This window comes from Oryctolagus cuniculus, chromosome 3, assembly GCF_964237555.1.
Source record: "Oryctolagus cuniculus chromosome 3, mOryCun1.1, whole genome shotgun sequence".
NCBI classification, from domain to species: Eukaryota; Metazoa; Chordata; class Mammalia; order Lagomorpha; family Leporidae; genus Oryctolagus; species Oryctolagus cuniculus.
The window spans coordinates 182,614,352-182,640,634 of record NC_091434.1 but is presented as its reverse complement, the minus strand read 5'-3'; the positions used below and the strand labels follow the sequence as shown (position 1 = coordinate 182,640,634).

Here is a 26,283-nt window from a genome sequence, read left to right as displayed (position 1 = left end):
GTCCACAGCTTCACCTAAAACCTCCGTAGCCTGGAAACCCCATCTCGCGAGACAGATATCATGGTCAGCGCTGTGCGTAGCAGAGAGAGATACCAGCGTCCTACGAGCTCTTGAGAAATTACATCTCCCTGAGCACAGACGAGAACAGAACAAGAGGCTGGCTCTGTGATGAGCAATCAGCCTGCCTGTTTCAGACCCCGAAAGGTTTAGGGATTTGGAAAAACCGTGGCTGACCTTGTGCTGGGCCCGCTCAGGGACGGCTTCTCGGGAGATTCAGGGTGTGGGTTGGGCCATTCAGGGAAGGTCAGGGACAATGTGCGGACGGGCTGCAGGATGGGAAGGGGAGTCAGGGAGCCTGGACGCTGTCACTGTGACCTCGGCAAATCCCTGTGAACCAGCCACGCGACGCCCGCTTCCCTTCCCCAGCACAGCCCTTCGGACGTCTCTACGAGTCTGTAAAGGCTGTGGCCTTAGGATAGTGGCCACCAGGGCCGCTGATCTCGCAAATCTAAACGTGCACCCCAGAGAAGAAATGGGCAGGTGTGTTTTGAGCAGGAGTGAGCCCAGACACGCAGGTGAGGGACAGTGGACAGAGGAACACCGCAGGATGCCCACCGGCCCTTGTCTGTGTGGCTCTGATTAGGGTGGCCGTCAAGTAGGGAAACATTCTTAATTCACCGTGCTCTGTGATGTACTGTCAGTGAGCCAGTTACTGCGTGGGGGCCTGTTGTGTTGGTTAGCCTAGATTGCCGTAACACAGTGCCACAGCCCGGCGGGCTGACACGGCGGACATTTCCTATGGTTCTGTGTGCTGGAAGCCCGACCAACATCAAGGTGCTAGCAGGGTCCCGCCTGCTGCCCCTCCCCCGGGGTGTGTGTGCCCCTGGCATCTCTGTGTGTCCTAACGTCCTCTTTGTATAGGGACAGCACAGTCAGATTGGACTGGGGCCACCCTAACTGCCTCCTTTACCATAATCACCCCTCTAAAGGCCCTGTCTCTGAATACACTCACGGCTGAGGCCCTGAGGGACGAGGGCCTCAACACATGGATTTGGGGGTGCAGTGGAGAGAGCAGTGCAGTCTACGACTCCTGTGTTCCTAGAAGTGGGGACCACCCTGGAGATGTGTGAAAACCAAGGGATAAAGGATGCGCCCCTGTGATGGAGATCTGACGTTGGTCTGTTGCCAACCTGTATGCGTGGACAGTCCCTCCAGTGCTTGAGTTGGGGATGCAGTGTCCGAGAGCATAACTCTGCACCTGCGTCCAGACGCAGCCTCGGGAGCACACAGCCTGCTTGTCTGGAGGGCTGACTTCTGGGCTCCACTCTGCCCAGGGCATTTGCCCGGCTTGCAGAACGATGGGCCGTTCTGCCCCGGTCCACAGCCCCGTCCCTGCATTGCGTGCTCTTTCTGAACACAGCCTGCGTCCCTTGCCTCGCCCAGTGGGTCCCCAAGGCACCTTTGGTGGCGCCCTGTGACCTGCCTGTTGCCTGTTGCCTGTTGCCGAGGCAATGGTGCATAATTCTGCAGGAATTTATATTCCAGGCAGGTCTGAGGGAAGCCAGCAAGTGCTCCCCAGAGCCCACTGCTGGACGGAGGGTCTCCGTTGCATCGGCTTCCTGGGATGCCGCTGTTGGAGGAGGAGGGGTTCCGGTTCTGGTTCCTGATTTGCTACTTTAAGGTTTAACGGTGGGAGAGGGGCTGAGGAGGCGTGTCCTATGGAGGACCTCGCAGACATCGAGACAGGCACGTGCGCATGGACATTTCTGTCCCCAGGCCGGGCAGGCTGGTCACACAGCAACGCGGTGCATGCCAGCCCTGGTGACGCACAGACGTCAGTCCTCATCGCTGGGAGCAGGAAACGTCACACAGATGGATTTCTGGGCCTGGAAAGCGGAAGAAGTGAGGCACAGTGAGGTCTGGGCACGTAAGGAGCTGATCTTGGGGAAGTGCCTTGCACGCCGACACGTGACTTCCCTGGATCCTGGTGAGCTCCTCTCAGGGGCCTGGGTTTCCTAGGAGACAGCATTCCCACCTCCTCGCCCGAGGCCTGTGTCTTGGTGCTGTTTCTCCACAGGGTCCACGCTGCAGCAACGCGGCCGTGGCTCCTCTGAGAATCCCGGAGGGGAGTGGAGACAGGCGTCGTGCCCTCCGCTCTTTGCCTGGGCTCCTGGCAACAGTCACCCAGGAGGCACCATCTTGTCTGCCTGATGCACCGGCAGTTTGTGTGCAGAAGTGGGCTGAGCACGGAACTCACACCATGACTCTGGATATCAGCTTTAAAATATGTCGGTCATTAACCTCTAAGTCGGGACTGGGCTAGAACTGAGTTGCTGATTAACTGTTCCCTGGTACGTTTCAGGGTTACAAAGGAATCGTGTCCTCCCAAACAGCATCGCCCTGGTCTGGCGTTCCTTAACATTAGCGACACGTTCCAGGGATCCTGGTTCCCATGGTTGCACTGGCAAAGGCGTTATGCTTCCCATAGCTTGCAAGCAGGGCTCCCCTGATGTGGGCATCGCAGCGCTACCCAGGGGCCCCAGAGCAGACAGCAGCACTGGTAGGAGACCAGTTGGAGGGTGGGGCCAGAGGAGGGGGCTTCCCTCTCAGCCCAGAGCTCAAAGTCCATGTTGCAGGCCCCTCCCCCACTCCAAGTCCAAAGCTAGCTAGGATACAGTTGGTCACCCTAAGAGGGAAGCAAGTCTTTGAAAGAGTAAGAACTTAAGGAGATTTGGGCTTATGGAGGCAGCACTGAAAAGCTGTGTGTGGCCAAGGAGCATTCTGAACCTACGTGACGTGGCGCCAGGGATGGGTGTGGAAGGCAGGAAAGTAGCATCAGTCACACACTGATGGTGGTCCAAGGCGGAGAAGGCGAGAGGCTGTCGCTAGGGGAGTGTGATGAGGGAGGAGAGGTGAGGAGCGACAGGTCCTGGGGCGGGGGCTGGGGTGGGGGCAGGGACTGGGGCAGGGGCGGGGGCGGGGGCGGGGACAGGGGCTGAGGTGGGGGCGGGGGCAGGGACAGGGGCAGGTCCTGGGGTGGGGGAGGGAGCGGGGGCAGGGGCAGGGGCGAGGACAGGGACAGGGGCTGAGGTGGGGGCGGGGGCGGCGGCAGGGGCAGGGGCTGAGGTGGGGGCGGGGGCAGGGACAGGGGCAGGTCCTGGGGTGGGGGAGGGAGCGGGGGCAGGGGCTGGGGTGGGGGCAGTGGCTGGGGCAGGGACAGGGGAGCATTAGAAACTCCAGGAGGGGAACAGCTCAGGGCAGCTGAGAAACCAAGGGAAGAGAGACTCAAGCAAGAGGAAGCTGTCAAACAGCCAAGGAGGAGCTGATAGTAGCGAGGAAACAAGCATCTATCTGGCAACCAGCAGGTGACGGCCGTGCGAAGGAGGTGGATGGAGAAGCCGTGGCTGGTGCTGCAGTGAGGTGTTGGCAGGGCGGGCGTGGGAACAGAGTCCTCTCCCTCACCCTCAGTGGCGCAGAGCGGCCAGCGAGGCCGTCCTGGTCCTGGAGCGCTGCGACGGCCCCACCCCTCTTCCTGCCACATGTCGGCAGGCGTGGACAGGTGGGGTGCACAGAGACGGAGGGTCTGGAGCGGAGTGGAAGGTGGCAAGGTGACATCATGGGGGATTCCTGGAAGAGCCCCAGGTGGTGTGGTCCCCAGAGGAGGCGGGTGCGGTGCCCGCACCATCCAGAGGCGGCACTGTGTTTGCGTCGCTCACAGCCCCTGCCGGCCATGCCCTCGGGCTCACAGGCGGGCTGGAGAGAGGGGCAGCAGAGCCGCAGGGTTAGAGGATGCTGCTCCCTGTAACTGGCAGGTCTTGTTAGTACAAGCTCCCAGCCTGCAGCAACTTGGGGTGGTGCCATCTCTGCTCTAACTGGACTCCTGAGCTCTGAGCCCTTGCCAACGAGAGCCTTGGCACAGGGAGGGTGATTAGTTTTCATTTCTCATTCCAACCAGCTGTGACTGACTGACTGCGGCCGTCTGCCTGGAGGGTTCCAGGCCCAGCAGGAAAGAGCGCGGAGACTGATGAGCGATTGGACTTGCCCCTCATGAAGTGGTCCCCGGGCTTTGCTGGCCGAAGGCCAATTCCTGCAGTGACAGACCGTGGGTGCCCCTTGCGAAAGAGCAAGGCGAGTGACTTGCAGAGGTGTTTAAGTCACCCTTCTTCCAGGGCAGTTTCACAGGAGAACAGATAAAAGCAGCGCTCTTCCGGCCAAAGAGAGGAGTGAGGGCTGGGAAATCCTTCTCCCTCCCCATTTCCCGGTGGCAACTCCTGAGATACCTGCAGGGAACCCAGAATGAAAACCACACAAGGAGGTGGTACTAGGAGAGGGCCAGGGATTCCGGAGGAGCTGGAGGACGGGCAATGTGGGCAAGGAAGCAGGAAGTGCCAAGCCCTTCGGTGGGACAAGCCTGGCTGATTTGAGACCCAGCATGTTCTCAATGATGCCAGCTGGGCAGGTGGGAGCCACTGGGGTGAGGCCCAGGGCAGCTCGAGTTCCGAGCATGATGGGAAGCTGTTGCAGGGTTTGAAGCAGGAGAGAACCATAGTCCATTTCACTTTGAGAACTGTTACTGGCTGCTGTCTGGGGGAAGAAGGACATGTGATGGTGGCGTGTGGGGCAAGCGCTGGAGGCTGGCTCAGCTGGGCGCAGCGAGTGTCTTGGCAGTTAGAGGAGTAGGGACGATGCCATGCAGTGGTGTCTTATCTTGAGCACTGAGCCCTAGGGCCAGGGGGCACTGAGCTGGAAGGAGGGACCCTCCCCAGACCAGGGGAGTCCCCTCTTCTGTTTATTGCCACAGAAACCCCTAATCCTTCCAGATCCCACTTCCCGTGGGAAATATTCCTAAACCCAGCGTTACCATCGGAATCAGTTACTCTTGCCACTTACACCGCGTACTTCCGATCCATCCTTTTCCTGGAGACTACGGACTGGGGAAGGCCCGACTGTCGTGCCCGCTCCAGGTCCCTGGTTTCACAGATGAGGGGACCAAGGTTCAGAGCTGATAATAAACTCGAAATCCCATCTGGTGCTAGTTCACTTCATCCTCAACTTCTCATTTCTGTGTGTCTCATATCCCCTACTAGATTATAAGCTTTTTCTAGCTTTTTATTTTAGCTTTAATTAAAGATGCTTAAGGCCAGGGATCATCTTTTATCTCCCTCACATCCAGCCTAATGCTTGGCCCAAACATAGTTTAACAAAAATTCACTGATAAGCTGTTCTGCGTACCATGGAGCCCCTGCCGGGAGCGGCCCCTTCCCCCCACCTCATCACAGCTAAGCTGCACCCCCCACCCCAGACCTGATGTTGCTGACCACCACTGCTGCTACTCTCACCACTGCCTGGCCAGGGTTACACTTGCCTCGTTCCAAGGGGAGGGTCAGGGGGCAGAGTTTGTTTAATTGCTGCAGTATGACTATAATTAGTATTGGGGTCTGATTGGAAGTAGGCCCAATCCCCAAAGAATGGGCAGTAGTATTGAGACAGACCCTTGCCATTACTCCCATCCTCACTTATCTATCAGTGAGTAAGACAGTAGCATATTCTAATGAGTTAGCCCAGAGGCCATGGTCTGCACCTGCAGGGGTAAGCGGAGTGTCAGGGCTCCCCCCCAGTGGGCTGCATGTGGGCACTTCTGAGCAGAAGCCCTTGGCAAGCTGCATGGCTCCTCCAGCCCCACCCTTGCCCGAGGGACCTCTGAGTTTGCACAAAGAAGGTTGTGCAGCCCTGTGTGGGTATCCATGCTGCCTTGTCATTGAGGAAGCTTCTGGAGCAGAGCCATCCGAATTATGGGTTTCGTTTCCCAGAGGTCCCCGTTGAACCAGAGAGCCTTGTTCAGGGAACTCTGCACCCCGCACCCCCAGGTAGCCACACATCCACACGATGAGGTGTGTTCCCACACTAGAAAGAAAGCTGGGCCAGGCAAGGCACCTTGCCCACCTGTCCCCCTTCCACTCCTCAGGACTCAGAGTGCTTATCAGAACGCATCGTCAGGAGTGCGTGTTTGGCACAGACATTTGCTTGCTGCTTGGGATGTTCACATCTCATCAGAGTCGCTGGTTCCAGTCCCGGCCACTCCACCTCCCACCCAGCATCCCGCTGTGTCAGAGTCGCTGGTTCCAGTCCCGGCCACTCCACCTCCCACCCAGCATCCCGCTGTGCCAGAGTCGCTGGTTCCAGTCCCGGCCGCTCCACCTCCCACCCAGCATCCCGCTGTGTCAGAGTCGCTGGTTCCAGTCCCGGCCGCTCCACCTCCCACCCAGCATCTGCTGTGTCAGAGTCGCTGGTTCCAGTCCCGGCCACTCCACCTCCCACCCAGCATCCCCCTGTGTCAGAGTCGCTGGTTCCAGTCCCGGCCACTCCACCTCCCACCCAGCATCTGCTGTGTCAGAGTCGCTGGTTCCAGTCCCGGCCACTCCACCTCCCACCCAGCATCCCGCTGTGCCAGAGTCGCTGGTTCCAGTCCCGGCCACTCCACCTCCCACCCAGCATCCCGCTGTGTCAGAGTCGCTGGTTCCAGTCCCGGCCACTCCACTTCCCACCCAGCATCCCGCTGTGTCAGAGTCGCTGGTTCCAGTCCCAGCCCCTCCACCTCCCACCCAGCATCCCGCTGTGTCAGAGTCGCTGGTTCCAGTCCCAGCCCCTCCACCTCCCACCCAGCATCCCGCTGTGTCAGAGTCGCTGGTTCCAGTCCCAGCCGCTCCACTTCCCACCCAGCTTCCTGCCGATGCACACACGGGGAAGCAGCAGGTGATGGCCCAAGTCCTTCTTTCCCTGTCGCCCACTGGGAGGCCTGCATTGAGTTCTGGGATCCTGGCTTCCACCTGCCCCAGCCCTGGTTACTGGGGGCAGGTGGGGAGTGAACCACTGCTGTAATCTCTCTCTCCATCTGTCTATTTGCCTTTCAAATAAAATAAGTAAGTAAGTTTTAAAAATACCTTATTAATTACACTGCCAGTGTAGGGTGCTGAGTAACACTGGCAACACGTGAGTCATTTAGTCCATTTATTGAGGATCTACTCATGCCTGCCTCTACCAATTTCTCATCATGGGTACATATTTTGAAACTTGAATTCATAAATGAAGTACTAAAAATATAAACCCTTGCTCATAACAGAAACAGCAGTGTATGTGGAAACTGGGAGAACCTGTGCCAACTCGTCTGTCTTTGCAGAGGGAGATGTCAAAGCAAGTGGCCTAGGTGGCCTGCGTCAGGGCCCATCTGTAGTGAGGGCCATAGAAGTGTTTTTGCATCTGTGGGAATAGTTGCAAGAGCCGACACACAAGAGGATTTTAAAAGGTTCCAAAGTCACAGAACAGCTGGTGGGAAAGGCAGGCAGGAGCATCCCCCACTGGGCCGTGAACGCAACATTCCAACAAACTGGACGGCTTCCAGAAGTCGCGTCATTTCCAGCTGACAGTTAGGGCCTCCTGGACCTTATCTTTTCACTCATAATTTATCAACCACATCCTCTGTGTCTTGTCTGCTTGCTCATGGACGTGCTGTGAAAATCATGTGTTTTGGGGCTGGCGTCATGGTGCAGCAGGTTAAGCCACCACCTGTGTCAGCCTTGGTTCCAGTCCTGGCTGCTCCGCTTCCGATCCGGCTTCCTGCTAACGCACCTGGGAAAGCAGCGGAAGATGGCCCAGGTTTCTGGGGCCCCTGCCACCACAGGGAAGACCCAGTGGAATTCCTGGCTCCTGCTTCTGCATGGCCTGGCCCTTGCTGTTGCAACCATCTGGGGAGTGAACCAGCTAATGGAAGATCTCTGTCTCTCTCTCTCCCTGTAAATCTGCCTTTCAGATAAGTGAATAAATCTTTTTGAAATATTTTTTAAAAAAGCAAATGGTATGTGTGGAGCTTTTCCAACCATGGGCAGCTTGGGAAGACGCAGATTTCTGTGAGGTGGACTTTGAGCAAATCCGTAGACTTAATCAGGGCACTAGTGTGGTTGCTGTTGAGAATGTCTCCCTTTTCCGAAGTGTCCTATGTAGATGCAGTGCACATAAAGTCCTTGGGTGACCTCAGTCACAACCAGAGCTTCAATTTAGAAGACAGCACTTCAGCTGGGCCTAGCCATGTGCGTTCACAGATCTCCGAGACTCCACCCTGCCTTCACTCCCCTGAGTGATGTGAAATTGAGTGTACAACAGGGAGACCGTGACGCAACCCTCTTCCTGACAGTCTGAGAGAACATAATGGATAAGGTGGCAAACTATGAAAATACCCTGCCCAGGTCTGGAGCCTGGCTCTCGCTGAGTGACCTTAGGCTAAGGATGTCACCTGTCTCAGCCTCAAAGTCCTCTGTAAACTGGGGACAATAACATAGCCCACCTCCTAGAACTGCTTTAGGAGCTAAAGGCTTAGTACATGGCCAGCACTTAGCACAGTTTCTAGCACACGACACTTAGGCGTGACTGCGCCTGCTAGGGCCGTTTAAATTAGCAGAAACTCAAGAGCCTCATTACGCACTCCAAAGCAGAGAGCTGGATCAGGAGTGGAGCAGCCGGGACTCGAACCGGCGCCCATATGGGATCCGGCACTGCAGGCAGCAGCCTTACCCACTACCCCACAGCGCCGGCCTCAAAGTGACCCTGTAACTGTGGATCCTGAGTCTGTGAGTGAGAAGGCGGGTGCAGGGTTGCCCCGTTTGGGCTCTGCCTTCCGTGTTGTAAAAGAGCATCTCACAGGGCTGGTGTTCCATACAAAGTACCTTGGAAATACCATCTTTCAGGAAAAGGACAAAGATTCTTGGGACTTGGAATGAGCTGTTGGTGACTGGATTAAAGGAGGACCTAATATTATATATCATGTATAGGAAACAAAGGAAGATTTTTTTTCCATATCCTGAAAGAAATAAAATGAATTGAATACTTTAAAATAATGAACTGACTGCTCTTTTGCCCCATTCTGCCCTACACAAAAGTCTGATGAGCCATTTACTTAGTATTTTCCCAAAGGAGAGACTTCCTGTGTCCTTCCAAGACGGGGCAGTTATTGGAGAATAAAGAAGTGAATTCTCCTCCCATGAATATGTCCGGATAGCAACTTGGTGATGTCACCTCTTACCTTGATCTTCTCCTCTTTCCTCCTTAATAACATTGAAAACGTCCTAACCCTGACTTCTGTCTCTCTCTCCCCCTCCTCTGCCCTTCCCCCTCCATGACCCCACCCCATATTTTCCCCTGCCCTTTAGGAACCTTCTGTATCATTTCACTGTGCACCTGTGTGGCTGGGATCAACTTCGAGCTGTCACGCTATCCACGCTACCTGTATGGACTCCCCGATGACATCAGCCACGGCTACGGATGGTCCATGTTCTGTGCGTGGGGGGGCCTGGGGCTCACTCTCATCTCGGGATTCTTCTGTACCTTGGCCCCTTCTGTCCAACCTGTCCCGAGGACCAACTGCCCTAAATCCAGACCCGAGAACGGGACAGTGTGCTAAGAGACAAACCCACACATACACACACACACACACACACACTCACACATATATATAAATATATATATAATATACATATATAAAACGAGACTCAATCAACATGATGCCAGTGCCAAGGTAGACTTGAGTTGGCTTAGGCACCCGCGTCTCGCTGGACTGTGTGTTGCCTCATCACCGAGTTGGGGAAAGCGCTCCCATTCCGTGGCTCTTCCATCCATTCTTGACTTTGGGCTCCATGGTTTCCCGAAGACAGAGCGAACACCGCACTTGTGATAGAATCCAGGTCCCTGTCAGCCTCAAGGACGGGTGCTGAGCTGGACGGGACAGTGGCCGTGGTCTGAAGCCACCCACATGGGCCAGCAGGCGCGGACACCGCCCCACCCACCCATCACATCCCAGGAAGCAAGGTCCTTAGTTCCTAGAACGCACCCACGTCTCCGAGGCCCTTTTCAGCGCCGTGTCTCCTCCTGCTCTTCTTGTTCCGAATTCCTTCCTGGCCCACCAGCGACACACAAGGAGCAGAAGAGAGAACACACCGAGAAGAAGTTTTCTCTTTGCTGCCGAACTTTTGCACAGTTTTAGAGGTGGGACGGGGAGAGGCTGTGCCGAGAGGCGAGGTCTGCATCGATGAACGATCACTGCGCTGACGCTCAGAGAACCCGGTCTTACCTCCCACTGCCTTACACCCAGTAACGCAAGCGGCCCCCTCGCCCTAGCCCACCTGCACTCCGGGCAGCTCGGAGCCGTGGAGTAGTGCTGTGATGTGCGTGCATGTGCGTGTGCGTGTGCGTGTGTGTGTGTGTGTGTACTTCGAGTGGCCTCCTCTTCTTCCTTTCCACCTTTGACATGGAGGTCTTGCATTGTGACTGCTGTGGTTTCATGGCCCCAGATGGAGGCCCAGGGCCCTAGGAAGTGTGAGGGCCAGGTCTCTCTGGGTGCCAGTTCTACAGCTACAGCTCCCTGGAGAGTTGTATGTGTGTATGTGTGTGTGCATGAATGTTTCCTGAGTGTGAGGTTGTATTGTTTGTGTTAGATTTTTTTTTCTGTTATTTTTGGAACAGCTGAAATTCCCAGAGGGCCGAACCAAGAACAAAATCACTGGGCCCGAGGCCCGCGTGGTTCTTCACGTTGCAGCTCTGGGACTCCGCAGGACTTAGTCTTCTGATTCCGGAAGTTCAAGATGTGGCTAGGCACAAAGGCCGCGGGAGAAGAGGGAGCTCACGGCTCAGGGGGGAGAAGGAATGTTGCCTCTGGCTGCTGCCGCCGAGTGTGTCAACCAGAAGCGACCTCACTCCCTGGCCTGGGCGCTGTCCCTTGTCACTGGACATCCACCCCTTTCCCGGGGTGACATCTGTACAGATGAAAGGAAATGGGTCAGGTGCTGAGAGAGCACCGTCACCACCCCCCCCCCCCGGCTCCAGCTTGTATGTCATGTACATTCACGGAGAACCCTCGACTCTTCCCATCCTTCCCCCCGCCCCGTCCTCTTGATATTCAAGGCCATGAATCCCAAAATAGCCGTCTCAGTGGCTGCACCCAAACAGAGGTGGAACAAATCCATTCCAGTGTCTCAGGCTCATTGGAGCAAATTGGCACTGCAGGTGTCGGTGAGCGAAGATGTTAGCCAGAGAGTTGTCATCGCGCTGGGGGCAGGAGGCTGCCGGAGTGGGCAGGGGCAACTTATGGCCACCTCAGGGACCCTGCTGGTGCTGAACAGCCCTGGAGAGGCAGGGAGAGAGTCTCGGAGCTGGTGTAGCCACGGCCAGCGTGCAGCAGAGAATTCAGTCGTCGCTCCGTGAAGTACGCTGTGTGAACCTTGCCTACCGCTCAGCGGCCTTCCTCCCCTCTGTGTCCTCTGTTGCATTTACCTGCTTCCAAGCTATCCGCCTACCAACCTCCTCCACCTCTCACTTCCAGCCACTCACCTTCCCTCTCTTCCACCCACCAGGCTATGAGTCCTGCCTGTGCCCGCGTCTGCTCCTCTCATGAGGCGTGTGTGAGCCGCACCTGGAGGTGCCACTAGTGTGCATGAATGGGTTGGATTGTGGGTCTCTGTACATGTGCACCTCCGGGTGCGTTTTGTGGATGTTTGTGCTGGTATGCACCTGCACGCAGGTGTGTGTGCACTGCTCAAGACTTGCTTCCCGGGGACTCAGCTTCTGCAGAAGCCTCGTGTGTGAGTGTCCTGCGTAGGGTGTGCTGGGGGACAGGCGTGAGATGCACAGCAGGAAGTGGGCTAGCTTCCAGGAGGGGCTGAGGATTATCTTTAAAACATAATGGATTTAGTTTACAAGGAGGGACGTGATTTTCAGGAAACCCTGGGTTCCGTATTGGGAGTTTAATTTTCATTTTCCTTGAAAAGTTAGATTTCTCCCTTCAAGGGAAGGGCACACCTGGGCTGGAGGAAAAGTGCAGTTTCTCAGATTGAGAGGCCCTGTGACTTCCTTCCAAGTGTCTTGGGTGGGCTCTGCCACGGCAGGGCGAGGCTGGGGTCTCTCGCATCCATTGGAGGCAGAGGGCTTGTCTGTGGCCAGACCCAAATGCCAGCAGGTTGCTGGGAAGCTGCAGGGGATTCGAAGTGGGAAGTTCGCTTTCAGCCATGTCAACGTTTCTTAACCACATTTGAAGACACTGGCCCGCAGGCCTGTCATGCCGTGTGTCCTCTCTTTCTTGGCGCCTACTCGCCGTCAGTACATCATCCGCTCCATCCAATCACTTCTCTTCGTGACAGAGCTTTAGCAACACTTGCTGCCGCCCTTTGAAACCTTGGGCATCCCTGAAACGTTAGGAGGACTCCCAGGGAAGAAGCAAACCTCCCTGGGCTCAACTCACCATCCGCAGTGCAGGGGCTTTGAACGGCTCTGTGGGAGGGAGGACCAGACATGTCTGGATACGCATACTCTTAGAGTCCGATCCTGCTTGGAGGAGACAAAAAAATACCCAGCCGCTGGCCAGGAGGGGGCGCTGTACAGATGGCAGGTCCTGGCCAGTAGAAGAACCGCCCAGGTGGCCTTGGCCCTGCAAACACAGGGACATGACCACGGAGTTAGCATGCCACTCCAAGCAGTTAGGGCAGCTTTCTGGTGGTTGAGTAGCTGAGGAAGAAGTGGAGAAGGTAGAGGGGGCCTGCACTTCAGAGGCTCATTTGGTCGGACTCTGCTACTCCAAATCAAAGTAGAACCCAACCTGCCAAGGGGATGAAGGGTCAGTGGCTGCACTAAAGCGCCCAGGTCAAGTTCAAGTTCCTTACCTCTGTGCACATAAGGCATATGACCATGGGTGTATGTGCGTGGAGCTCCTCGTGAGTCAAGGCCCATTTCAGCTTTTATTTCCTTCCCTACGTTCCTATACAGGGACTCGGGAAACTGGGCTGCCTGCTGCACCGTGGTTCCGTGTCTTTCTCTGCTCCTTTTTGGAGTTTGAGTTTCTTATATATCCTTTTCCTCTCTCTCTCTCTCTCTCTCTCTCTCTCTCTCTCTCTCTCTGCATCAGCTTCCGTTAATTAACATAGTGAAGTGATTAATCTCTAGAGAGGCTCACAGACTCCAGGAAGCCCCCTGTTCTGTTTGTTGTGGCTGTAGGTTTCACAAGGAGGTCTGTGGCTTGCTGGCATCAAAACACAAAAATAAAAAACTGTGCCTGTTCCAGCTTCAACCCTCCTAACAAGCCTTAGCCTTTCAACAGCTCTCTCCTCTCAACTTCAGGGATCACGAAGTCACAAACTTTGGACAGCTCCACCAAGTCAAGGCCAAGCCTCCTTTGCTGTCGTATCCCTATGCATCCCCGGGGTCCTGGTGCCGTGCAGGTCCGTGAGGGTGAGTGGCTCCACCCAGCAGTGCTTGCCTTGCCTTTGAGGAGAGACGACCCCGAGACTGAGCCCTCTGTCTCTGCCCGTGTGCCCGACACTGCGGCACCACGTGTAGCTGTCCTGATTTGGTCTGGGACTGTGCTACTTAGTGTCTGAGGCTACCCACCAGCGTCAAGTTCAGAGAAATCAAATCCGTAAACCAGAGGCACGCAGAGTTGACTCTCCCCACCCAGCTCACCCAGGGCGCTAATTAACTGGTTTCCACGTGCCCTGGATAGAGAGCAGAAGACGCACACTGTGGCTGTCTTCTGCTGTGGTCTGCCTGGGATACTTGGTTGATCCTTGGAAGTAAAGGGAAACTGCTCCAGGACTAATCGTCCAGGCCCCTTCCAGGGAAATCGGAAGACAGACGGGGCACTGGGTGCATCCCGCCCCGCCGGCTTCGGTGCTGCCTTCCTGCTGGCATTCGCTAGAGTAAGTGGACATTGGAGTCGGTGCGCACCGATGATCCTGGGGTCTCAGGGCAGTCAGCTTTGGGACTGCATTTGCCGTCTCTCCGTGGATGCCACCATCGTATAAAATGTGTCTTAAAAATCATTTCTAGTGCTTGGGATATATTTATTCTCGGCTAATGGGTTTTTCCCCTAATACAAACCCATTGCAGAACATGAGAAAAATAAAACACGAAAATTACTAAACACCAATTGGACATTCCGGCATTCCAAGGCCACTACGATGCACCCCATCGAAATGGTCGTAGCCACCAAACTTTCCCAGTGACTCGGCCGTCTCTGGGCGAACACCTGGCCACAGAGCCATGTTGCTAAGCATTGGATTGATTCTGTATCCATGAAGGCAGGAGCGCAGGACTCTGGGCCTCAGAGACAGCAAGGAGGCCTTTGAAAGCTCAATGCCACAGCTTTAGGGGCTTGGTGGAGCAAAGGTGCAGGATTCCTATTTGGGGTGGGGGTTCTCTCTCTCTCTCTCTCTTCCTTCTACTTTATTTTTCAGGTGCCATCTCAATCTAACCGTGGTTGTAAGTGCACTGGAGCCCGAGTAGCTCACTGACTAAGCTGCACTTGTATAGCACCGTTACTGTAAATGTCATTTCCTCTCTGCACTAAAATGATTTGCGACTCTGGGCACTGTGTCTTCTCCATACTTGAACTTCCTCATCCACAAAATGAGGACAGTGATAACACTTTACCTCATGGTATATTAAGGGTGACAAAGAAATTGCAAAGTGATTTGCAAACATATGAAGTGTCATATGAATTATGCACTGCTCAGATTACACTGCAGCAGCAAGGCCCCCACTGGGATGGAATCCTTCCAGCTCGTCTCTGTGCCTTGCTGCGGAAAGAATAATCCAGAGAGAGAGAGAGAGCGAGCGAGCGAGCAGTTGCCCTGGCTGCTGGGCAGGACAGTACCCATCCAGCTGAGGCACGGGGGATTCTGTTCTGCATTCCGGTCCCCCCGAGAAGCGGGCTCCTTCTTTGCTTTACTGTTCCCCGGTTTCTTTCTTTTTGTCCAAAGCCCATTTTTGATTATTCCAAGTGATGACGGAATGAATAAACCAAATGGAGCAAATAGCATAGATGAGCTACAGCAGTTAACCGAGGCGCATGGTCAAAGCCTTAAAAAGAGCCTCCTCTCCTTAGTTCTAGGCGTACGTGCTCAAGTGGGGAAAGGCATCATGAGCTTTCGACTGTAAGATGAGGACATCTTCGAAGGAGCTGGGCATGACTTTCCTCTTGTCGGTTGGGGAAGCCAGTGCATCCATCCTCGAATGCTTATGGGTTCCTTTGGAAGCTCTTTGGATAGTCCACTCACCAGGCTGTGTTCTGCATAAGATGTAGCTGGGATAACTGACTCCCAGGTTCTAAACGAGAAGACAAGGCACTTCTGAAAGGGTCTCCACACTTTGGTTTGCTGTGGAGCAGGTTTCAATGCCGTGGAGAGACTTTCTCCTCGGGAAAGCTGAGTCATCGCTCTAGGTCTAGCTAGAGCCCAGCCAGTAACGGCAGAGCCACCCAATGGCAGCAGGTGTTTGTTCAGTCTTGAGAAACTCACTACTGGGCCCAAGCAAGGGAGCTGCACCCTTCGGCAGGACGGGCCTTGGCAAATACAGCAGCTCCTGCTCTTCATTCCCAAGGACTGGGCTTTGCCCAGAAGGAGCTCTGTGCCCCTGCATCCCCTCCCCGCTCTAGATAAGCTCTCCTTCCCTTTCTAGTCTGTGTGTACCAGTGTGTCTGGTGTGAGTGCGATAAAGCCGTCCCCATAGAGATTTCCAGGAACTCCTTTGCATACTCCTCCCCCATTTCCACCCATGGTGTGACTGTTTTGCTATTCAAGACTATCTGTAAAAATGTACAAATAAAAGTGGAAACTGAAAACAAAGGGGAGGGATGTTGACTCGAACGCAACGAGGTAGCCCTCAGTTTTCTGAGGACTTATGTGGACTGCCCTAAAATCCCGACTCTGGCTGGGATTTGAAGGGAGGGAAGCCATGGGCACAGGAGACTTTTCTGATGGTTTCTCCGACAGTCATTCGTGTCTGCTTAGAACTCTCTGTTCTGAAAGTTTTTTGCCTTTAAAGTGAAATTCAGTTCCCCCAAAGTAAAAGCAAATCATCAAAGTTGAAGGTGAAGGCCATGAGAAAGTGCAGCACAAAGACCCGCCCCAGGGCCTTTGTTCCTGGCTCACGGGGCCGTGGGCGACTCTGTTACCTCACCCCGTCTCTGCGTCCTCTCAGCCAAACAGGGGCCGGGGGCTCCTGGGGCACCCAGCCTCCTTGTCCATGCTGCTGCTATCTTTAGGGAGGCGTGGAGCCCCTGGTGTGTGCGTCCCTCCCTGGGTCCATCAGAAGAGCTGTTCTCCCTGTACCCTTGCCCTGTGCTTTCGCTGCTCAGAAAGTAACCTCACACTAAGCGCCAGTGTGTGCTTGGAGTCCAAAGCCTTTTCCCTACCTTTCGTTCTCAGACTTCTTCTCCCGCGCACTTTGACGACCTGATGTTGCTAAGTGTACCGACAGAGCTGCGCTGCGTTGGGCTGGGTGGAACGGGCATCGAGAGATGATGCGTGGAAACTGCTTTGAGATCTGTGACACGCTCTACAAGCATGGCTTATAGGGTCAGAGGCAGGGAGCCTGCACGGGGGCGATCCCAAACAAGAATGCAGCAGGCAGCAGTGGGCGTGGGCGGGAGAGGTGGGGTAGAAGTAGGGGTAAGATAAAGGTACCTCGTGGAAGGAGAGATGGCAGAATCCTCAGCGTGGCGGCAGAGAAGGATCCAAAGGCAGTGACCTTCAGGTCAGAGAGCGGACGAGGGAGGGACCGGGCTCCCGCAGCACACAGAGCCGCCCCCACCCCCAGCACTGGGCGGTCCCGCCACCCCAGAGGCGGGTGCCCGCCAAGCTTGTCCTGGCCCCAGCTCCCCTCCTCCCCACAGTTACAGGCACCTTAGGCCTGAGCCCTCTCTGATTGCCCAGCTCCAGGAAGGAGATTCGGACCAACACCGTCCAATCGAAGTGCGGTGTAGGCCACATGTGCAATTCGATGTATCCCTGTGGCCACATTTTTTAAAGAGTCCAAAGAAATGTGAAGTTAATTTTCAGGCTATGTTTTAACCCGACGTATCAAGAATATTATCACTTCCACATGGAATCTGTATAGAAAATTGCTGACAAATTTTACCATATTCTTTTCTCAAATGAAGTCTTCAAAATCCAATGTCAGTTCTACTCTTGGCAAACACCTCACTTTGGACCAACCCTATACATGCAGGGCTCAAGTGCCACGCGTGGCCGCTGGCTGCCGCGTGGGACACTGCAGATCTGGGCTTCTCTTAGGAGGCTGCGTGGGCTGCTCCTCCAGTGAGTCCTGGCCGGCCGTAGATCTGCACATGGCTGCGCGAGGCAGGAGGCTGTGCTGGCCCCGAGCAGGAAGCACAGAGCTAGGTCCAGGTGGCCGGCTCCACCTCCGCAAGTTCTGCTTCACTTGCTTAGTGAACGACGATGCCCACTGACGTGAGCCACGTGTCACAGCTGCCCCGGAGAGAGTCAGAGCTGCTACTGGGCGTGGCCCTGATGACCTGCCGTGGTCCTAGCGGTCAACGCAGATGGCCTTGGTTAGCTAGGGAGCATCCGCCGCTGCCCGCCCTTGTCCAGACACCCTTAATCTTACAGTGGGGAGGGAGCACGCAGGCCTTCCCTTTGTTGAGAGTAAAGATCTCCACTCTCTTGTCATCCGGTCCACTCACCTGCCAAGATGCTGTCACCAATATTTGGAGCTGTTTCCTCCATCCCTTAATTTCCCAAAAGTTTTAGCTCGAAGTCAGATGCTAAAAGGGAGGTGCCCTGGGAAGAGCAGTGGCCACAGGCAGGCTGGATCCCCCAGGAGGCAGCGGTGACAAGTTCTGTCCTTCCACAGGGTCTCGGGCCACCCCAGCCTACCTCTGCTCCCTGCCTGGAGACCTTCCTTAGGTTCGAAGGAAACTCTTTGGTTCAGAGAAGGGACGAGTAGCAAGATCTTAGTACACAGAACAGAATAAGATGCAAGCAGCCAACCCCTGGGTGTTCTCAAAGCATTTCAAAGAGCCAGTGTGACAAGGCTTGACTCAGTTACAACAGAGTGTTCTGAGCCCTGTGTTGCAAGGGAAAGACAATGAGTTGATTTGGTGAGTATGTTTTATATATGGTCATTAGACAGGGACCATCGCCAACAAAGCTCTCCAACACCTGGAGTGTTTACGGTCCAGCAGTCATCGCTCAGTCGATCCAGATTCATGTACCTTTCCTTTAACTTGCATCGTGCTTTCTGATCAGTTAGACGAGGAGTGGTGTGTGCTGCAGGATTCTAACAAGCCTCTCCCCTTGGAGGTAACAATTCCTGTGGTTATTGGTGCTAAAATAAGATTCAATATCCTGTTAATTCGTTCTGATATGATGTGAATAAATGTGTTGTTTAATCTTAACGAGAATGCTACATCTTATCAGATCTATTGTACTGTCTGTTCCTTCTCATAATTAATTAATTACAGGAAAGGTGATCCCACCCACATCTGGAAAGTGCGTGACATTCTGAGGGGTGACTCCAGCGGGAGTGGGAGGGGACGAAAGGGGAAACTGCCAGGTTCCTGCGACTCTGGAAGGACCGAGGAAGCACCGAGCATTTGGGGACCTCACTGAAAATGACTGCATCTTGCAATTTTCTTTTTCAAATTGGCAGAAATATTGTATTTCCATCGATCGAAGAAAAAAAAAGTGTCTGGTAATTAATTAAATGACTTGTTCATGGAAAAAAATAAAAATAAATAACCTGTCAGTTGTGGAATGTAAACTGATTAAACAATTAAATAAAGAAGATCATGTTGTGTGTTTTACACGGCTGTGTCTGCTTGGGGGCAGGTGGGGAGGGCGGAGCCTGCAGTGTTTTCAGCCTGCGGAGGCCACGGGTGCCTGCTCGGGGGCTGTGAAAGGCAGAGATGGACAGGAACAGGAAGAGGAAAGACAGGAGCCAACGTCCTTGCCCTCCATCCCTGGCACTAACTTTACTTTTCACACAAGGCTTTAGGAGCCCCAGCAATGGCTGGTTGCATTCTAGCCCCTCAGTCTACGTTCTAGGTATCAGCAAGCAGAAAACTGGCCCCCAGCTTAGACTCCTCTTCCTTTGTACCCACGTGCCTTGTACGAGTCCCTGGCTGGCACCTTTCTGCCCATGTGCCTTGTACGAGTCCCTGGCTGGCACCTTTCTGCCCATGTGCCTTGTACGAGTCCCTGGCTGGCACCTTTCTGCCCGTGTGCCTTGTACGAGTCCCTGGCTGGCACCTTTCTGCCCGTGTGCCTTGTACGAGTCCCTGGCTGGCCCCTTTCTGCCCGTGTGCCTTGTACGAGTCCCTGGCTGGCACCCAGGCAGGAGAGCTTGGGAAGGAGTCGACTGGAGAAGTACTCCTTGGAAGGCCGTCTCCGTCAGCATCTCGGCTCCCAAGGGGGAGGAACTGACTCTGAGCAGAAGAACTGTTGGCCGGGGCCGGGCTCCCGGAGGACGGCCAGGAGGAGCCGGGCCGCGGGGCAGCTGGAATCGCACGCTGGCCCCGCCTGTTGCCCTCTGGACACCTCTGCTTGCCTGGCCACTGCTGCTGCCGCGGCCCTGGAAAAGAATGCCGTGCCCCAGCCGCCACCTCCACCGGCCGGGGTCCCTGTCTCCCCGCCCCTCTCAGGCCATTGCTCGCACGTCAGAATCGCAGGTGGGTGCGCACCCTGGGAGAGGGTCGGGAAAACAGGCTCAGGGTCTTTTAAAGGTCTCTCTTAGGTTGTGAGTTCTGCCTGCCAAGGTTCACAGAGAGAGGACAGGACCACACACAGAACGGCTGGGCCGGCAGGACGGGGGATGTCCGTGCGCAGTGGGATCGGGGGAAGGCAGGGACGAGGGCTGCGTGGCTGCGTGTGTGCGTGGGACGTCTGACCCGCGGGCAGGGTGCTGTGTGCCTAAACCAGTCTTCACAACAGTCTGCACGGCGGCCCTGGAGCCTCTGCGCAGAGATGTGGAGTGTGCTGAGACGGCCGGCGTGAACCCAGCCTGCTGCAGGAGCTCCGCAGACGCCGCGGGGTTAGAGGCGTGTTGAAGGTCACAGCAGTAAGACACGTCACGGTAAGTGCCGTCACAGGAAGGTGCCTTCTAGAACGGGGCGGGGGGGGGTGGATAGGGGAGAAGACTGTGGAACAGGAAGGCACAATCCTGTAGGCCCCCACTCCCGGCCCCAGCACGCCATCTCGGAAGAGAGAAAGAACAGACAAATGGACACACGCTGATCTCGAGTGAGCGAGACGTGTGGCCTTTGTTCCCCCAGGTGGGATGGAAGAGCGAGTGCCCTGTCTGGGGCCGTGGTGAGTGTGTGTGTGTGGGGGGGGAACGCACCAGTAGGGGTGAGGCCGTGTGTGCTGCGCTATTCCCACCCGCAGTCCTCTGAGGCAGTGGCCCTGCATCCACGTGGACGGTCTGGGGAAGACACAGTCTGGTCTCGGCCTTCTTCCAGGGAGTTCTGTGTCCCTGATGAATTATGTTTTTGTTATTATTCCACTGAGTTTAGCTGAGACCTGAGTCTGAGATGAACATCCCTACTCCTCCCCAGCCCTCAGCCCCAGAGAGCTGTCGAATAAGCGCAGAAGGTCATGTCCGAGATCTATAACCGAGTTCCCAGAATACGCAGGCTGGTGCACGGAGGGGCACCCCGGGAGGCCTTCCACCTCACCTGTCGGGGCAAGGAGCACACCCCTGGCCCCTGGCCCCCTGCTGTGTCTCCCGATGGCACTCGCCACTTCCAGCTGCGGTTCATGGTCCCACTGGGATGGCCCCAGGACCTGGGTTATCTTGAAAAGCAGGTGTTTGGACTTAGCCGTCTTTGCTTCCCAGTGGCTGGCAGTACCTGGTGTATAGCAAATGCTTAATAAGTACTTTCTGATCTGAGCAAAGTAAGGTCTTCCCCCCACCACCACCTCGAGGCAGTCCTAAATGACGGATGTCTCAATCTCACTTACGTAGTCTACTGGGGGTCCCAGTGCTACCCTCAGACTCAGAGATCTGCCTGACAGAACTCCGCAGAGCTGTTCTACCCAGGTCTATGGTTCATCAGACTGAAGTGAACCAGGTTTCCATTCGTGCGAGTGAAAGGCATGGAGGGCAGCAGGAGCGAGCCGGCGGGAGCCCCCAGCTGTCCTCGCCACTGGGTTCGTGCAGAGAGTGTGTGGCTCCCTGAGCAGTGCTGGGTGACAGGTGTGGAGACCTGCAGCCAGTGAGGCTCATCTAGGCCCTGGCCTCCAGGGAGGCCTCCTGGGGAAGGGATGGGCCATGGAGTGCCCACGTGGCTGAGCTCAGTTACAGTCTACAGCCGATACCCCATGGCCAAAGTTGCCACTACAGTTCTTGGTGTCAGCATGCTCTGTGCAGAGAGCCTCAGGTTAACAAGGTCTCTCGACAGGCAAGGGCCTGGAGCCATCAAGGGCCACATGCCGTGGTATGTGCAGGACCTGGGCAACGCAGCCTGGCAGTCAGCGTGTAATTCCACAGTGAGTTAGAGCCAACGCCGCACAGTTCCTGTGCACACGGAAGCTCACCCAGGCCGCCGGGCCCTTCCCTCGCCTCTGCATCCCCTGGAGGTAAGCAAGGGCAGTGGCCTCCTTGCCGGTTGGTGCTTGAAGCTCTCTGTCCAGTGGTCACCTGTGCGTCATCATCTTCTCCACAAGCCTTGTGTGTCCTCCACAGGAGGCGGGGCCTGGGGGGTTGAAAGAACACAGGAGATTGAGTCCTTAAGCAGACCTGGGTTTGAATCCTTCTACCGACACTGCGTCACTTGGCTTCCTGTGTTTTTGTTTATTTGAGAGGCAGGGTTAGAGAGAGAGAGAGAGAGAGAGAGAGAGAGAGAGAGAGAGAAAGATCTTTGATCCACTGGTTCACTCCCCAAATGGCTGCAGTGGGCAGAGCTGGGCTGATCAGAAGCCAGGAGCTTCCCCCAGCTCACCCACACGGGTGCAGGAGCCCAAGGACGTGGGCCATCTTCTACTGCTGTCCCAGGCCATAGCAGAGAGCTGGATGGGAGGTGGAGCAGCCGGGACATGAACTGGTGCCCACATGGGATGCCGGTGCTGCAGGCAGAGGCTCAGCCCACTACACCACAGCGCCGGCCTCCTACCTGTGTTGTTGTAAGTGAGTAGTCCCACACCTACCTCCTCCCACAGTGCTTTAGAAGACGAGGAGTCAGCCAGTAGGAGGGCGCCTGACTGCACATTGTTCTCAGTGCTGTGACCCTCCCTCCACCTTTTCGGCACAGGGCACCCTGCCTCTTTATTAAGCAGGTTCTGGTTCCTGCTGCTCTGAGAGGGTTTCTGAGCTGAAACTCGACCAGTGTTTAGCGTCTCACGGGCACCTCATTGGGTCTCCATGCCAAAGTGGACATACAGTTGACATAAAGTTGATATAATGGCAATCAAGTGCGAACACACGTATTCTATCCAACAATTGTAGGTCATTACAAACCACCTGATGCAGGCATACAGCTACGTGTGATGAAATCGTCCTTGGAGTGTTTTTAATTAGGAGAAACAGAACATCTGAGACGGAAGCTACTGTGTCCTTTTGCAGGGCTCCTACTGTCCTGGGAGTGGAGAGAAAAAGTGGGTCTGGCTCCTTCAGGGCAGTGCTCGCGACAGCATCGCATAGGCTCCTGATGGTAATGCAGACTGTGGGCCACACTCGGATCCATGGGGTCACAGTCTGCATTTCTAATGTGATCAAGTGATTCACAGACACTGGTCTGGAAATTCAGTTACCCAGACGAGTGGATTGAAAGTTTGTTCCAACACTTCTGCCAATGTCTTTTATCTAAGATAAAAATCACAGTAGGGGCCGGCGCCACGGCTCACTAGGCTAATCCTCCGCCTTGCGGCGCTGGCATACTGGGTTCTAGTCCCGCTCGGGGCGCCGGATTCTGTCCCGGTTGCCCCTCTTCCAGGCCAGCTCTCTGCTGTGGCCAGGGAGTGCAGTGGAGGATGGCCCAAGTGCTTGGGCCCTGCACCCCATGGGAGACCAGGAGAAGCACCTGGCTCTTGCCATCGGATCAGCACGGTGCGCCGGCCGCGGCGGCCATTGGAGGGTGAATCACCGGCAAAGGAAGACCTTTCTCTTTGTCTCTCTCTCTCACTGTCCACTCTGCCTGTCAAAAAAAAAAATCACAGTAGGATTTCAAAGGACAATGAGGTTTCAAGCCATGTCAGATCGAGTGTCATTTTTAACTAATGTCCCCAGAAAGGCCCTTCCTGCTGGATCTAACCCTGGGTGTAGGGTAAGAACCAGGGGAACAAGTGGTTGGGTCTTTTCTGAATGAGCGGGTGACACAGATGCAGGCGTGCGTGCCGTCAGATGGTTTTCAGTCATCATTGGCGAGCAGACCATAGAGCATAAGAAAAGGGACTGGAGCCCTGTCACCCTATCCCTTCTGTGGATCTTGTGCGCTGGGTATCCAGCATCTAGTTCGTGCTGGTAGAACCTGGTTATGGTACGAACCTCGAGTTCATACTGGCACTAGTCATGTAAGCTTGGGCAACATCTTAAGCCTCTCCAGGCTTTGCTCTCCTCTGTAAATGGAGACAATGACAATCATATTTGCCTTGCAGGGTTTGTATGGGGATAAAATAAATTAATATTTGCCTCATGCTCAAAGCAGTGCTTGGCATATAGTAGGTGCTATATAAGTATTTATCACTCAATCATTGAAATTGCAATTGGCCCACCAAGGTCCCCCTGGAGAATGAGACCTGATCAGGTGGGGTGGCGCTGGGGCTGAATCGTAGAGCAGCGACCTTGTGGGGGCAAGCAGGGGGCAGGATTTTCTACAGGAGTCTCTGTGGTTGGTAGTGGTTCCCACTGTCCGGAGATGGTGGGGAAGGCCTGCCTGTGCACCTGCTGGCATCACTGCTATGACCGGCCCCTGGCTCAGCTCCCACCACACGAGGGTCCACAGTGCTCTCCCCTGTTCCATGGCTGACACTGCAGCTGGACTCCCTCTCTGCTATCTCTGCGTCTCGCCTTCTCCACAGTGTTGGAGTGAGGATGGAGAGCCCAGCCTCTGGGCCCTGAGCTTCCACACAGGCAGCACTGGTTGTGGAAGGAGTTTCCCATATGCCTGTGGAGCCCTCTTGTTTTGTTGTCACTGAGGTTTGAAACAGGCGGTTTCCTTAGGGGAAGTGGCGTGTCCCTGGCCTTTCATCCCTGTTTACCTACAATACTCTTTAAATTCTGCAATGTGGCGTAAGAGACTAAAGAAGTTACCTCCGGGCCAACACCGTGGTGGAGCTCTAAGCTCCACCTGGGATGCCTGCTCCCTGCTAATATCCTGGGAAGAGCAATGAAGGATGACCCAAGGGGGAGATCCAGACGAAGCCCCTGGCTCCTGGCTTCTGGCTGGCCCAGCACTGGCCACTTCAGCCATCTGGGGAATGAGTCAGTGGATGAAGATCTCTCTGTCTCTCCCTCTCTAGCCATAACTCTGCCTTTCAAACAAATAAATAAATCTTTAAGAAAAGAAAAACCAGAAGTTACCTCCATACCCTTCCTGACCCCCAGCCTCCAACATACAGGAAAAGTAAATAAATAAACAAAAAAATCAATATTTTTATAAGTAAAGCTGTCTTTCAAGCACAGATTTTGCATCAGGCACAGTCCTTGGTCAGGGAGATGGAGCAGTGAACAACACAGACAGAAACCTTGGCCCTCACAGAGCTGTCAGGAGAGTGTGGGGCCTGGAGACACGGATACTGAAGGAAGCAACGTAGCAGTCAACGTGGGAGAAGGTAGGTGGAGAAAAGTCAAGCAGGGAAGGAGCATCGGTGTTGGGTGCGGTTTTGGATCAGGTGAGAGATGCTATTCCATAATGGTCATGACTGTAGGAGGTGAGGGTGTGGGAGCAACTCTTCCAGGGCACAGACTTGCTGGCCCCTGCGTCAGACCTTGGGAACCCAGGGTAGGAAGGGGGAGAGTGGGGCCGGCGCTGTGGCGTAGCGGATGAAGCCGCTGCCTGCAGTGCCGGCATCCCATATGGGTGCCAGTTCAAGTCCCGGCTGCTCCTCTCCCCACCCAGCTCTCTGCTGTGGCCTGGGAAAGCAGTAGAGGATGGCCCAAGTGCTTGGGCCCCTGCACCCACGTGGGAGACCCGGAAGAAGCTCCTGGCTCCTGGCTTCGGATCAGCCCAGCTCCAGCCATTGAGACCATCTGGTGAGTGAACCAGCAGATAGAAGATCTCTCTCACTCTCTCTGCCTCTGCTTCTCTCTGCATGTAACTCTGACTTTCAAATAAATAAATCCTAAAAATAGGAAGGAAGGAAGGAAGGGAGGGAGGGAGGGAGGGAGGAGGGAGGAAGGGAGGAAAGGAGGGAGGGAGGAGGGAAGGAGGGAGGAAGGGAAGGAAAGGAGGGAGGGAGGGAGGGAGGAGGGAGGGAGGAAGGAAGGAAAGAAAGGGAGGGAGGGAGGGAGGGAGGGAGGGAGGGAGGGAGGGAGGAAGGAGGGAGGGAGGAGGGAAGAGGAGGGAAGGAGGGAGGAAGGGAAGGAGGGAGGGAGGAAGGAAGGGAGGGAGGGAGGAAGGAAGGGAGGGAGGGAGGGAGGGAGGAAGGAGGGAAGGAAGGAAGGAAGGAGGGAGGGAGGGAGGGGGGAGTGGGGAGCGGGGAAGGGAGCCCTGGCGTCCATTCCAAGTTGAATAAGCGACGACGCAGCTTTGCTCACCGTGCAGGTCAGGATGACACCTTGCTGAGTCATTGCGTACTTTTGTTTTCCTATGGCTCAGCTTCTCATTTAAGGGCTGGACCTATCGCGTGAAGTCGAGATTCCTTTGGCTCTCTTCATCCCTAAGAGCAAAGCTCTGACATCTTTTTGAGTGGCACAGGGAATCCCAGGGAGCCGTCTGTGAGAACCCTGGGCTCTCCGTCAGTGGCAGCACAGTGACCCCGTTGTTGTGACTTTGGGGGTCGCGAAGGTCTTCACGGCTTCGCCGAGCTTGGGGACACCAAGCCCTCTCTGGAACTTTGAGCGTCGCCCTCGGCTGCCTTCCGAGAATCCTGTTCACAAGGAGGATTCTCTGCGAAGAAACGGGAAATGTTTCAACAGACGAAACAATGGACATTCAGTGGAGACAGGAAGTTCTATTCAGAGACCTACCGCTGGGAACCGCAAGCCCAGTTCTCAAGCTTGGCTAAGCAGAGCACTTCCTGAAGGCCATTTTGTTTCATGGCCATTTGGCTCAGAACGGATGAGAACCGCTTGTTCTCTCTGCCCCTTCCCCCTCAACGGCATCTGTGAAGTTGGTTTCCTTAGTCCTGCCAGCAGTCTCCAAATTCCTCAGATGCTTAGCACCACAACAAGTGATTTTAATAACCTGATAAATGTTATAAAGTTGTAGACCTTAGGAGACAAATTACCTCTGAGGTTCATCGACTAGAACAGAAAAAGGCCGGGCACTAAACTAAACTTTGATCATCTGTATCT

The 26,283-nt window shown here is 55.1% G+C and overlaps 1 protein-coding gene and 1 long non-coding RNA gene across 2 annotated transcripts in view; one reads left to right on the top strand and one right to left on the bottom strand.

Annotated features, from left to right (window-relative positions):
• The window catches only part of TMEM178B (transmembrane protein 178B), a 380,664-nt gene extending 364,188 nt beyond the window's left edge, over nucleotides 1-16,476 (top strand). The window contains exon 4 of the mRNA XM_051835127.2: nucleotides 9,201-16,476. Within this exon, the coding sequence (XP_051691087.1) occupies nucleotides 9,201-9,451 (251 nt within the window). The 3' untranslated portion in view covers nucleotides 9,452-16,476. The remainder of the gene's footprint in view (nucleotides 1-9,200) is intronic.
• A 13-nt stretch (nucleotides 16,477-16,489) lies between these two features.
• On the bottom strand, nucleotides 16,490-25,885 carry LOC103345233 (uncharacterized). The gene is made up of 4 exons (XR_007915260.2): nucleotides 25,525-25,885; nucleotides 21,472-21,526; nucleotides 20,507-20,680; nucleotides 16,490-18,159 (listed from the first exon to the last, which is right to left on the bottom strand). It is a non-coding gene; the product is annotated as an uncharacterized lncRNA (long non-coding RNA).
• Nucleotides 25,886-26,283: the final 398 nt, after the last annotated feature.